Here is a 13,112-nt window from a genome sequence, read left to right as displayed (position 1 = left end):
TTATATACTGCTTCATAGTGCTTTTACAGCCCTCTCTAAGCGGTTTACAGAGTCAGCCTATTGCCCCCAACAATCTGGGTCCTTATTTTACCCACCCCGGAAGGATGGAAGGCTGAGTCAACCTTGAGCCTGATGAGATTCAAACTGCCAAATTGCAGGCAGCCGGCAGGCAGCAGAAGTGGCCTGCAGTACTGCACTCTAACCATTGCGCTACCACGGCTCATGGCTCATAGTAACATGGTTGTTAAGTAAATCTGGCTTCCCCATTGACTTTGCTTGTCAGAAGGTGGCCAAAGATGATCACATGACCCAGTGGGATGCTGCAACCCTCATCAATGAGTCAGTTGCCAAGCATCTGAAGTCTGATCATGTGACCATGAGGGTGGTTCCATGGTCATAAGTGTGAAAAATAGTCATAAGTCACTTTTTTCAAACAGTCACTCAATAAAGTTCTGTAAATCAAGGACTACCTGTATTAGGAAGCATCACAATTCCTGGTTGTCGCAAAGATGCTTTTTCAAGAGGCAACTGGACTTTCTGTTTTTTTTTTCCTTTGAAGGCGTTTTGCTTCTCATCCAAGAAGCTTCTTCAGCTCTGAGCTCTGAGCTGAAGAAGCTTCTTGGATGAGAAGCAAAATGTCTTTCGTGAAAAACAAAAAGCAGTTGTCTCTTGAAACTGGATGGCTGAGAATCTCCATAGACAAGTCCTGGTTGTTTCCTCCACATCCTTTACAGAGCTGTGAGATGCAGCTTAGCACTTGTTTGCAACTTCTTTCCTGAGGTCTAGCAGCTTCCTTGTTTAGCTCCAATATAATCCTAGGATGGTTCAGCTGCTTTTTAAGAAGTGGGAGCAGTGGTGGGTTTCAAAAATTGTTCGAACCTACTCTGTGGGTGTGGCCTCCTTTGTGGGAGTGGCTTGCCCATGTGACCGGATATGAAGATGCCGACGACACTTGTCAGAACCACCTTAAATTACCTCACACACAGCACTGGCATGCATAAGAATAGGATGTAAACTTGTTTTTTAAAAGGCATCTTTGGTTTGCGTTAAAACAACTTCAACACACGGAATGTTCTGATTGCCCCACAAACGCAGTAGTCATCCTTACCTTTCACAGAGGCACTGAGTTTTATAAATATGAGCATGATAGTGTAGAATAATCATATCCAAGGACCAGTGGTGGGTTTCAAAAATTTTGGGAACCTCTTCTGTAGGTGTGGCCTGCTTTCCGGGTCCACTGGTAGAACCTCTTCTAACCGGTTCGGTAGGTTTGACGAACCGGTTCTACCGAATAGGTGCAAACTGGTAGGAACCCACTTCTGAGTGGGAGGCAGGTGTTAAATGGACAGCCCTGTCTGTCTTAAAACATATTTTTTTTGCATTTCCAAGAGCTACCTTGTCCTTCTACGTAGCCCACTGCATTGATTGGATAGTTGCTTTTCTGCTTGTTGAAAGGGCTAGACTAGAAAACTTTAAAAAGTTTTTTTATCCCCTGTTATTGTCAAATCTTCCTTTGGTCTTGCTATTTGCAGTATCGGAGGAGAATGTCTCCATCTGCTGGATCTCATTGCATTAAAGGTGGATTTTTAGAGAAAGCTATCTATTTGAAGTCATGGAAAGGAGAAGCAGAATATTAGAAATATATTCTTTTGATTGTGATGGTTTGCCTGAGTGATTCGCTACCACAGCTTGGATCCAAAACTCTGATAATTAAATGAAATTCAGCCAAAGGAATTGAAGACTCTACATCAAGGCAACTGGCACAGATGGTTCTTGTCATTATAATTTATGGGCATGAAACTGACTGGCAGAAAGTTACTTGAATTGTGTCTTCATAACCATTTTTTTAATGTGTTTCACAACTGCAGCATTTGTTCCTTTAGTGAAGGCGAGGCAGCAGAAATTATCCATTATCTTAACAAGGTTATAAAGCCACAATTTGAGTACCATCTTCATCTTCTTAGTTGAAGGTTATTTATTTTTTATATGTCAGATTGGTCTAATACTTATAATGATATATGTTTTCTCTAAAACAGGGGACTCCAAACATGGCAACTTCAAGACTTGTGGACTTCAACTCCATGATGGTTGAGGAGTTCTGGGGGTTGAAGTCCACAGGTCTTAAATTTGCCAAGTTTGGAGACCCTTACTCTAGAGCTAAAATCTGGAGAATTTTACTGAGTCCTGAAAGTGAGGTTAGCTATAGCAAATTAGCTATGGCTAGAATACCGCAGGCATACTTGAACTACTGAAATATAATTTTCATCAAATCTTTCAACGAATACAAGTACAAAAATAATGCAATTATCAACAAAAACTAAAGTAAAACATTTCATTTGAACTATTATTAAGTGAATTATATACCAAAAGATAATAATACAAGCTAAAAGTTAAAGAAGGGAATGAAAATGCAAAAAAGAAAATTAAAAAACCCCTCAAAATCTTTTTAAAATCCCATTACTTTTCTATGACTGTGCATTGGATAAATATACAGCATACCAAAAAATAAAACCCATAGGTCAATTACAATATTTTACTAATTAATTTTTTTAATAGAAAAATTACTGTATGCAGAAATGCTCAAAATGCCTATGTCAAATGATTAAGGAAGTGTTTAAAAGAAATTAGCATTTAACGCAATTTATGTAATGAATTGTTTATGGACTTGTTTATGCACTTTTGGTGCAACGTGTATATGTATGCATGTGTCTTTGTATACATACATGCATATATATATATTAGAAAGAACAGTTGCTAGGACGTGGTGGCTCAGTGGCTAAGACACTGAGCTTGTTGATCAGAAAGGTCAGCAGTTTGGCAGTTTGAATCCCTAGTGCCATGTAACGGAGTGAGCTCCCGTTACTTGTCCCAGCTTCTGCCAACAGTTTGAAAGCAGGTAAAAATACAAGTAGAAAAATAGGAACTACCTTTGGTGGGAGATAACAGTGTTCCGTGTGCCTTAGGTGTTTAGTCATGCCAGCCACATGACCACGGAGACGTCTTCAGACAGCGCTGGCTCTTTGGCTTTGAAACAGAGATGACCACCGCCCTCTAGAGTCGGGAACGACTAGCACATATGTGCGAGGAGAACCTTTACCTTTAGGAGTAAAATACAACTTGATGTTTTACAATTAGTTTTCATGATATGACTTCAATATTAATCATAGCCATTAGAGTACAGGTGGGTGGCTATGAATCTATTTCAAGGTTAATGCTGGTTTCTACCGTATAATTTACTCTGAAGAAGGTGAGAAGGAACCACACAGTTCCATAACCTCCTCCTGGCTTTTTATAACCAGAATCAGAACTTTCATTTTATATCTGTATTATCATTTTTGGAGCTCCGATGAGCTCCGGGGCATCACTACCGAGTCGACCAGACCTCGGAGGGACCTGTGAAGAGTGCGGCTGCTTCAAAGGGGCTGACTTTGTTCTTGGTTTGTCTTTCACAGCGGATCAAGCCGTTACACAGTCTGAAAAGCGGAAACACGAAATCAGCCGGCACGTCGCCGTCCAAAGGAAGGAAAAAGACTTCCAGGGGATGTTAGAATATTGCGAAGAGGATGAATCTTCTCTCATAAAAAATCTCATTACAGGTAAAACGACTTTGTTTAGCTTCTCAAGTCTAGCTCTTAATATTATAGTTATAAATGGGGTTTGTAAATAGTTTGCTGCCGAAGTAAGAACAAATCTATTCCTCAGAGTCATAGGATTGTAGACTCGCCTCACAATCAGGAGGCTGTGAGTTCGATCCTAGGTAGAGGCAGATATTTCTCTCTCTGGGCACAATGAGAATATATCTGCTGAATATAACTCCGCATTGGCAACAGGAAGGGCATCCAGCCAGTAAACACTCAGCTCCATTCAGTTGCTCTGACTCCACCCCACAAGGGATTATGGGGTTGTTAAAAGATGATGATTTACCTACTGTAAGTAATCAAGCACCACATTTTTCGGAGTATAAGACGCACCTTTTCCCCTCAAAAATGAGAGTGAAAATTTGGGTGCGTCTTAATACACTGAATACAGCATTTTTGGCCTCCCGAAACCCCACCCCTTCACCAAAATGACCATGCATAGCCTTTAGGAGGCTTCCAGAGTGCTCCTGGGAACTGGGGAGGGCAAAAATAAGCAAAAATGGACTGTTTTTTGCTCATTCCCCCCCCCTCCCAGCCCCCAGGAGCACTCTACAAGCCTCCTAAAGGGTATGCTCCTTTTTTGACAAAAAAACAGGCCAGTTTTCATGAAAAAGGACTGTTTTTGGAAGGTCTGCAGAGTGCAAAATCTTTTTTTTATTTTATTTGCCTCTTCAAAACCTTGGTGCGTCTTATACTCCAGTGCATCTTATATTCCAAAAAATACAGTAATCTCCTTTCTATTCATTGGGGAATCCATTTTTAAAAGGGGCTGCCTATTTTCTCTTAAATGTGTCCAGTGAAGGAAACCCAGGACTTCCCCGAGTAATGGATTCCACCATTGTTATTCTTGTAAAAGGGGAAAGTCTTTATAACATTGAGAAGAAGCATAATGTCATTTTAAAAGCTTGAAAAACTTGATTTATACGTTTGAACAATTTATCGTCAAGCATTATTCATTTCCGTTGTCTTTCTTGGCGTGGCATGGTTCTACTGCAAAATACATAATGGGATTGTTAAAAATAGGACAGACTTTTAAATATATTTTATGCTGGAGGAGTGAGGTCAGTTAATAAAAATAATTTGGTGACTAATTTTGATTTAGGTAAGTGTCCAGGACCCCCTCCGTATAGAATTTTTATTTAAGTTGCTAAGGAATCCTGTGGTTCAAAGTCTTTCATTTCTGCTCACAGATCTGAAGCCCCAAACAGTATCTGCCACGGTTCCCTGCTTACCTGCCTACATCCTTTTTATGTGCATCAGACACGCCGATTACATTAATGATGATCAAAAAGTGCACTCGTTACTCACCTCCACTATTAATGGTGTTAAAAAAGTATTAAAGGTAAAAAAAAAAGTTTCCTTTTTCACAGGTAGACTTTGGTATGTTTATTGGATGATACATAACTTTGAGATTCAAGATATCTAGGGAACAAACATATTTTAAGTAGGGGATAAAGGGTAGCATAGAAAGTAGAGTTTATTTGTAAACTGAGATTTTATGGGGTATCCAAGATGGGTTGGTTTTTATATTTGCCTCCACTGCAGTCTTCAGAATCTCTAGACTGCACAATCTACTTCCACATATAGGCTGAGACTTAGCCAAAGACTGCCTGAGAAAGATTCCAATTGGAAAGGTAGAAAGTTTTGTTATGATCAAATTGAAGATTTAATATTGCAAGTGTCAACTCATAAAGCATTGGCATGTCTGTTATCAAGTTGCCATGATGAGGAAAGTGGGAGGGGGGGAACGCATTCCACGCATACCTTCGGCTAGAGTCGGAGCTCAGATTACTACAGCAGGCTTGTGAGGCGTGCACCTCGTTGGTGAATGTGATTTATGACACAGACTGAGGGGAGGGAAGAAACAGACTCCTAAGTCAGCGACAGCTAATCTTTTCCGGACTAAGTCCCCAAAGCACGCGTGCCCGCCATCGCACATGCACATTCATGCCCAAACCCCCAAAATGCAATGTGCGCATACCCCCGCACACGCGCCCCACCCCCACACATGCACACACTGCCCCTCCCCTCACATGTTCCCCGCTTCCCCGCAGATCCTATTTTTGGACTCCGTGGTTAAGATTGGAAATATGACAGTCCAGGTTCGGGACCCAAGCTCCATGCAATGGGGTGAGCTTCCGTCCTTCCCTCAGCTCCTGCCAACCTAGCCATTCAAAACCTAGCCATTCAAAAGCAAGAAGAAACCCGAAGAGAGCCAAATACCAACTGGCTGGTGGGAGGCATGCGCACATGCACAGCAGAGCTGACGTGGGGTGATGGCTCATGTGCCATCAGAGAGGGCTCCACGCGCCATCTCTTGCCAAAGGTGTCAGCGTTCCAAATATCATGCAGAATTAAATCAGAGACCAAGGCAAAACTATCCTTAAGGTTCCAATTTAATAAGACAGACATGTTGGCATCATGCTATGGATTCCAATACTGGAAATGACATCACAATTCCACCCAGTTAAAAGTTCATGGTATTGTCCCCACACCCACAATCCATCACATGGTCCAATCTTCTTCTTCCACCCTGGCATCCACACCCAGCTTCTTCCGGTCAGGTGTGAAAGTATGGAGACAAAAGATGAGCTTCTAGTAAAGAATGAAAAACAATACATTCCACAATCCTATTCCTTTCTATTCCCCCCTCCCATCAACTATACTAAAGAAACAGCATAATGAAATAAGAGAAAGTGCGGCAGGCCAAAATTCTGAAGGGGAATATAATTGCAGGCCTGACAAAAGGTTTGCCATCATGGTCCTAAGTGAAAGGATTCCTACTTATTAATTTATCTAATGGCAACTCTTTGTATGCCACCTTCTTGAGAGGCTCTAAGACAGTGTTTCTCAACCTTGGCAACTTGAAGATGTCCAGACTTCAACTCCCAGAATTCCCCAGCCAGCATTCGCTGGCTGGGGAATTCTGGGAGTTGAAGTCCGGACATCTTCAAGTTGCCAAGGTTGAGAAACACTGCTCTAAGAGCAGGACACTGTGTTTCTAGTTGCTCATCCTTTTCATGGCATAACAGGCCAAAGGAAAAGATTCATGGTATTTATTTGGCTTTCTCCCTAGAAACATAACGAGGACTTTGAGATGACGTCATTGTGGCTCTCCAACACCTGCCGCCTCCTACATTGTCTGAAGCAATACAGTGGAGATACGGTAAGAGAATGGGGGGTACCGGGGATGAGATCCTTGTTGCTATTTTAAAAAAATATCTCTTTTTGATTCTTCCTAATGGATGGTCATGAAGTACAGGCGGTCCTTAACTTATGACCATTCCTTTAACCGTGTGTTGAAGTCACCACAATACTGAAAAATGGGATTTGTTTATTTATCCCACTGATTTGCCACGCGTCTCATTTCAAAGCGACTCTGGGCAGCTTACAGTATTAAATGATGACCAGTCCTTGGACTTGCGACTGTTGCAGTGGCCCTGAGGCCATGCGATTGCAATTTGGACACTTGGCAATTAGCATAATTTACAGTGATTGCATCTTCCCAGGTTCACTTGATTATTTTGTCACCTCCCAGGCGGGGCTCCAATAAACAAAGTCATTGGGGGAAGCTGGGGTCATTGAACAGCTGTGCGATTCACTTAACGACTATGGTAGAAAAATTAGGTGTGACTGGTTTATCAACCACACCGTTTAATGACAGAAGTTCCAGTCCTAATTGTGGTAGTAAGTCAAGGACTACTTTTATGTCTTGAGATTTCCAGACCACAAGTGAATATATTTACATTGAGATCAGTAGAAGTTTTGCTAAGGACTTTTCTGCCATTTAGGCGTCTCGGGTAAAGATTGTTGTCGGAGTACAGTCCTTGACTTACGACCACAATGGAGCCCCAATTTTTTGTTGTTAAGTGAGACATTTGTTAAATGAGTTTTGTCCCATTTAAAGACCTTTCTTGCCCCAGTTGTTAAGTGAATCACTGCAGTTGATAAGTCAGCAACATGGTTGTTAAGTGAATCCGGCTTCCCCATTGACTTTGCTTGTCAGAAAGTCACAAAAGGGGATCAAATGATCCCAGGGCCCCGCAAAGGTCATACATATGAATCAGTTGTCAAGCCTTTGAATTTTGATCACGTGATCGTGGGGATGCTGCAAAGGTCGTAACTATGAAAAATGGTCATAAATCTTTTTTTTTCACTGCCATTGTAACTTTGGTCACTAAAAGAACTGTTGCAAGTCAAGGACTATCTGTATACCATGTGATACCATTCCATACCAGGTCTATGAGCTCCGATGACCCAGTGGTTAGGAGACAATATTGCAGGCTAGCTCTGCCCACATCCTGGAATTGGATTCTGAGAGGCTTTAAGGTTGACTCAGCCTTCCCTCCTTCTGAGGTGGGTAAAATGAAGGCCCAGATTGTTGGGGGCAAGAGGCTGACTCTGTAAACCGCTTAGAGAGGGCTGTAAAAGCACTGTGAAGAGGTATATAAGTCTAAGTGCTATTGCTGTCTCTTCAGGATGGAAGAATTGACCAAGAGGAAATTAATTTGCTATTAGCATATGTTTTTGCCTCTTATAAATTTTGCCTTGAAATTATAGCTCCTATTCCAATTTGAGTATCTGCTGATGTTAGTGAATTATAGATCTGACTATTGGGCTGAACATGTGTAACTAATTAAAAGAACAAGCACTAGTTTGGTTCTACGAACTTTGCAGTTTTCTGAACATATACCTCATTGAACTCACTTCTGAGTGAGCAATCACAGCATGGCATTGATGGTGGGAGACAAAATGCCTGATCCCACTTGTTATCTGATTTCATGAACTAACATCAAACAGCCTGAGGCAAGGAGAGGTGATGAATCCCAGTTTTCCTTTCCTGCCTCCTGATCGCTTTCCCACACTTTGTAGGGGTGAATATTAATAAAACCCCAAACTTCATTCTTAACTTTGCAAATGTTCACTAAGGTCTCTTTGTCACTTGGACAGAAGCTCTAGACCTACCTTTGGGAATCTGCCTATACAAGTAACAGGAATATATGGAAGTCCGAAACAATTCTTTAGGCCAGGGATGTCAAATGCAAGGCCCATTGGCCAGATCCACCCTGCAGATCCGATCCCGGAAACAGCGAAGGACCACCCTGCAGTGCTTCTGCCAGTGAAAACAGAGCTCAGGAGGAGCGCACGTAGCTCTCCCGAGCTCCATTTTTTGCGGGCAGAGGGCTGCAGGAGGCCATCACAGCCGAAAATGGACATCGAGCTGCCCATGCCCCCCCCCCCCCGGCCACAAACCCCCAGGTCCCTGAGATCAAACACAACCCTGATGCGGCCCTCAATGAAATCGAGTTTGACATCCCTGCTTTAGGCATCATAAGAATTATATTGTACCCTGCGAGCAGAGGTGGGTTGCTCTTGGTTCGACCAAACCAGTAGTGGCGGCAGTGGGAGGCTCCGCCCACCTGTCTGGATGCTTCTGCACATGCACAAAAGTGTCGCACGCACACCACAGTAAAGGTAGTAAAACCAGTACAAACCCACCACTGCCTTTCAGCCATCTTGGAAGTGAACCTTGAATGTGTGGGTTTTTTCTAAAACCTACCCCAAAAGCTCCAGTTCTCAGAATTTGCTCCACACACTTTTGCTTTATCTACCCACCTTACAATACTTGGTGTTTTTCTCTTCATAATTGTCATCCAACCTGCCGTTACATTGCTATTTTCTATTCTTCTACCTTTGCAGGGTTTTATGACCCAAAATACCCCAAAGCAGAATGAACATTGCCTGAAGAACTTTGACCTCACCGAGTACCGTCAGGTCCTGAGTGATCTCTCCATCCAGATCTACCAGCAACTCATCAAAATTGCCGAAGACGTCTTGCAGCCCATGATAGGTGAAAAGACATATTTAACTCAACTGAGTAGTATAATTGAGTAGTAATGATTATCTACAACTGGGCTGTCCAACCTTGGCAATGTGTGGATTTCAAATCCCAGAATTCCTCAGCCAGCATGGGGAGGAGAGCACGGGGTGGGGGAGGGAAGTGTTGTGGCCCACCAGCAGAGCTGGCAGCAGATTCAGACAGTGAGGATGTTGGGGAGGAACATGGGCCAGTCCTGGAGTCTGGAGAAGGCTCTGATGAGGCCTCTGTGTTGGAGGCAGAGAGGGGGCCAGAGCCAAATGCCAGTTATCAGCTCCCTTCAGAGTCAGACATCAGTGAGGCAGACGAACAGCTGGAGCCTGTTCCCAATATGCGCATGCACAGAGTTGACAGACGAAGAGAACAGCTAAAGAACAGTGGTCGACTTCAGAGTAAGGCCACAGGTGGACGATGAATGGCTTCTCCCACAGGAAATAAAAGAGGAGCGAAAGGGAAGTGGAGTTTGCAGGAGACAATTAGTTCACTTAATTGCACCAAGACTCCTTGCCAAGTTTTGCAGATATCAGCCTGGCAGCTCTCCAAACCAGATAAGGTCTGTGACTGAAAATCCTCCCTTGAAAAACTTGGCTGGATATGAATGAACAGAATTCACGGTACATTAATAAAAGGGTTTTCTGTCAGGACAAGGAGTTTGCTTCATGCTCTTGGGAAGCCTCGGTCAGAACAGGAAGGCAAGAGCCACCGATTGTGAACAATTAGCAGAAAATTAGAATTTGCACGGCTTATGTTGCTCACCGTTTTGAGTCTTTCTTTCTTTCTTTACCTCTCAGTGACTGCGGTATTGGAAAACGAAAGCATCCAGGGCCTGTCAGGAGTCAAGCCGATGGGCTACCGCAAACGAAGCTCCAGCAGAGGGGACAGCGAAAACACCTACAGCTTGGAAGCAATCATCCGGCAACTGAACACGTTTTTGAGCATCATGTACGACCAGGGCCTCGACCCAGAGATCATCCAACAGGCCATTAAGCAGCTCTTCTACATGATCAATGCTGTGGCCTTGAACAACCTCCTGCTGAGGAAGGACATGTGTTCTTGGAGCACCGGAATGCAGATGAGGTAGGGTTCAGGCTAAAAGAGGTAGGTGGGTGAGGCATTCAACACCGAGAGTTTTGTTGGAGGAGGAAGTCCTACTTCTTGTAGATCTGTGTCTCAACCTTGGCAACTTTAAGACGTGTGGACTTCAACTCCCAGAATTCTCCAGCCAGCCATGCTTGCTGGGGAATTTTGGGAGTTGAGGTCCACAGAGCTTAAAAGTTGCCAAAGTTGGGAAAGCTATCCAGTAGTGGTCAAAATTGTGGTAAACCTTTTTTTTGTGGGGGGAATTGTTTTTCAGGTTTGATGGCTAATAACACCACTTTTTTTTTGTAATAGTACGATAAAATTATATAACAATGGAAAGAAAATTTGAATCAAGAATGCAATGCGATAACTTTTATGAAGGATTTGCTACTAGAATAGCAGTTATAAAGAAGAAAAGTGAACCATGTAGAAAAATGAGATATACAAAAATTATCACCATGTCAGTTAATACTTCATTGGGTTACCTTTAGCATGAATTACGGCTTTACAAAGACTCCCATGGAGTCTTTTAGTTCTGCAGTTGTTATAATGTGAAACCAAGATTGAATGATTGCTTCTATTAACTGGGTTTTATTGCTGGATCGCTTCTGATGTAAAACTTTTCATAGAATACAGATAATTGAACAAACTTTGTTGCATTACATTCTTAATTAAATTATCTTTTTATATTTATATTTATATTTATATTTATATTGTTTATGTTTATGTTTATGTTTATATTTATATTTATATTTATATTTATATTTATATTTATATTTATATTTATATTTATATTTATATTTATATTTATATTTATATTTATATTTACATTATTTATATTTATATTTATATTATTTATATTTATATTTATATTTATATTATTTATATTTATATTTATATTATTTATATTTATATTTACATTTATATTTATATTTACATTTACATTTATATTTATATTTATATTTACATTTACATTATTTATATTTATATTTATATTTATATTTATATTTATATTTATATTTATATTTATATTTATATTATTTATATTTATATTTATATTATTTATATTTATATTATTTATATTTATATTTATATTTATATTTATATTTATATTTATATTTATATTTATATTTATATTATTTATATTATTTATATTATTTATATTATTTATATTATTTATATTATTTATATTATTTATATTATTTATATTATTTATATTATTTATATTATTTATATTATTTATATTATTTATATTTATATTATTTATATTTATATTATTTATATTTATATTTATATTTATATTATTTATATATTTATTTATGGCACTTCTCTCAAAAAAGGTAGTGTTGTATTAGCCATCAAACCTCAAAAATACACTTTCCCCCCCCAGAAAGGTTTCCACAATTTTGGCCACTACTCTGGATGGATGAAAGTGATACTGGACATCCATGAAACAGTGCTATTCCCTCTTCATGCTTCAGAACCTTTGGCTATTCAGCCATTGCAAACTAAAGAACTATGTCCAAAAACAAGGGAGAAGAAATGATAGATCAATCTGGTTTAAATCTGGTCCTCCATTATTACAGATGCTCTTCCCAGGGGTGTGGTTGGCTTAGCAATAGCAATAGCACTTAGATTTATATACTGCTTCACAGTGCTTTACAGTGCTTTACAGTCCTCACTAAGCGGTTTACAGAGTCAGCATATTGCCCCCAACAACCTAGGTCCTCATTTTACCGACCTTGGAAGGATGGGAGGCTGAATCAATTCTGAGCCTGGTGAGATTTGAACTGCCAAATTGCAGGCAGCTATCAGTCAGCAAAGTTAGCCTGCAATTCTGAACTCTAACCACTGCACCACAACATTTGAATTGAAAGCAGGCTGCAATGTGACATATTACAGGAAATGGTCTCTAAAGTTTGCTCTGCAATAATTTATTCATACTTGCAACACTTGCCTGGGTGCCGCATTCATAGGTTGATGGAAACACAGGGAGCTGCTTTATATCAGAGTGTTTTCCCATCAAACAAGAGCCAAGTTTGGTTTAGTGGTTAAGGCATCAGGCTAGAAACTAGGAATTGTGAGTCCTAGTCCTGCCTTAGGCATGAAAGCTGGCTGGACACCTTTGGGCCAATCACCAAGAGACGGTGAGTTCTAGTCTAGAGGTGTGCTGTTGCCAGTTCGCAGTGATTCAGTTCAACCAGTAGGTAAGATTTTGCACAGTTTGGTGGACTGGCAAATCCCACCACTGGCTGGCCCCGCCCCCGCCCATTTTTCAGCTTATTTTCCAGGTTGTTTTCTGGCCATTTTTCAGTGGTGGGATTAGCCCCAACCAGCTGAATCCTACCTCTGCCTTTGAGGTGAGTGGCCGGAAGGCGGGTCTGGGTGTGATGAGTGACATCACCCACCCAATCACATGACCAACCAGCCACACCTATCCAGCCAGAGAACTGGTTGTTAAGTTATTCAAGTCCCACCACTGTTCTAGTCCCACCTTAGGCACAAAACTTGACTGG

General features: G+C 40.9%; 1 protein-coding gene across 1 annotated transcript in view; it reads left to right on the top strand.

Annotated features, from left to right (window-relative positions):
• MYO5B (myosin VB) overlaps positions 1-13,112 on the top strand; it is a 331,539-nt gene that overhangs the window by 311,338 nt on the left and 7,089 nt on the right. The window contains exons 33-37 of the mRNA XM_087715323.1: positions 3,453-3,596; positions 4,829-4,980; positions 6,715-6,804; positions 9,339-9,489; positions 10,308-10,593. Coding sequence (XP_087571449.1) covers positions 3,453-3,596; positions 4,829-4,980; positions 6,715-6,804; positions 9,339-9,489; positions 10,308-10,593 — 823 coding nt within the window. The remainder of the gene's footprint in view (positions 1-3,452; positions 3,597-4,828; positions 4,981-6,714; positions 6,805-9,338; positions 9,490-10,307; positions 10,594-13,112) is intronic.

The sequence above is a fragment of the Thamnophis sirtalis genome, unplaced genomic scaffold (assembly GCF_051295495.1).
Source record: "Thamnophis sirtalis isolate CommonGarterSnake01/CBP01778 unplaced genomic scaffold, rThaSir2_p1.2 scaffold_5, whole genome shotgun sequence".
Taxonomy (NCBI): domain Eukaryota; kingdom Metazoa; phylum Chordata; class Lepidosauria; order Squamata; family Natricidae; genus Thamnophis; species Thamnophis sirtalis.
The sequence above is the reverse complement of the archived record's forward strand: the minus strand, read 5'-3'. Positions and strand labels throughout refer to the sequence as shown.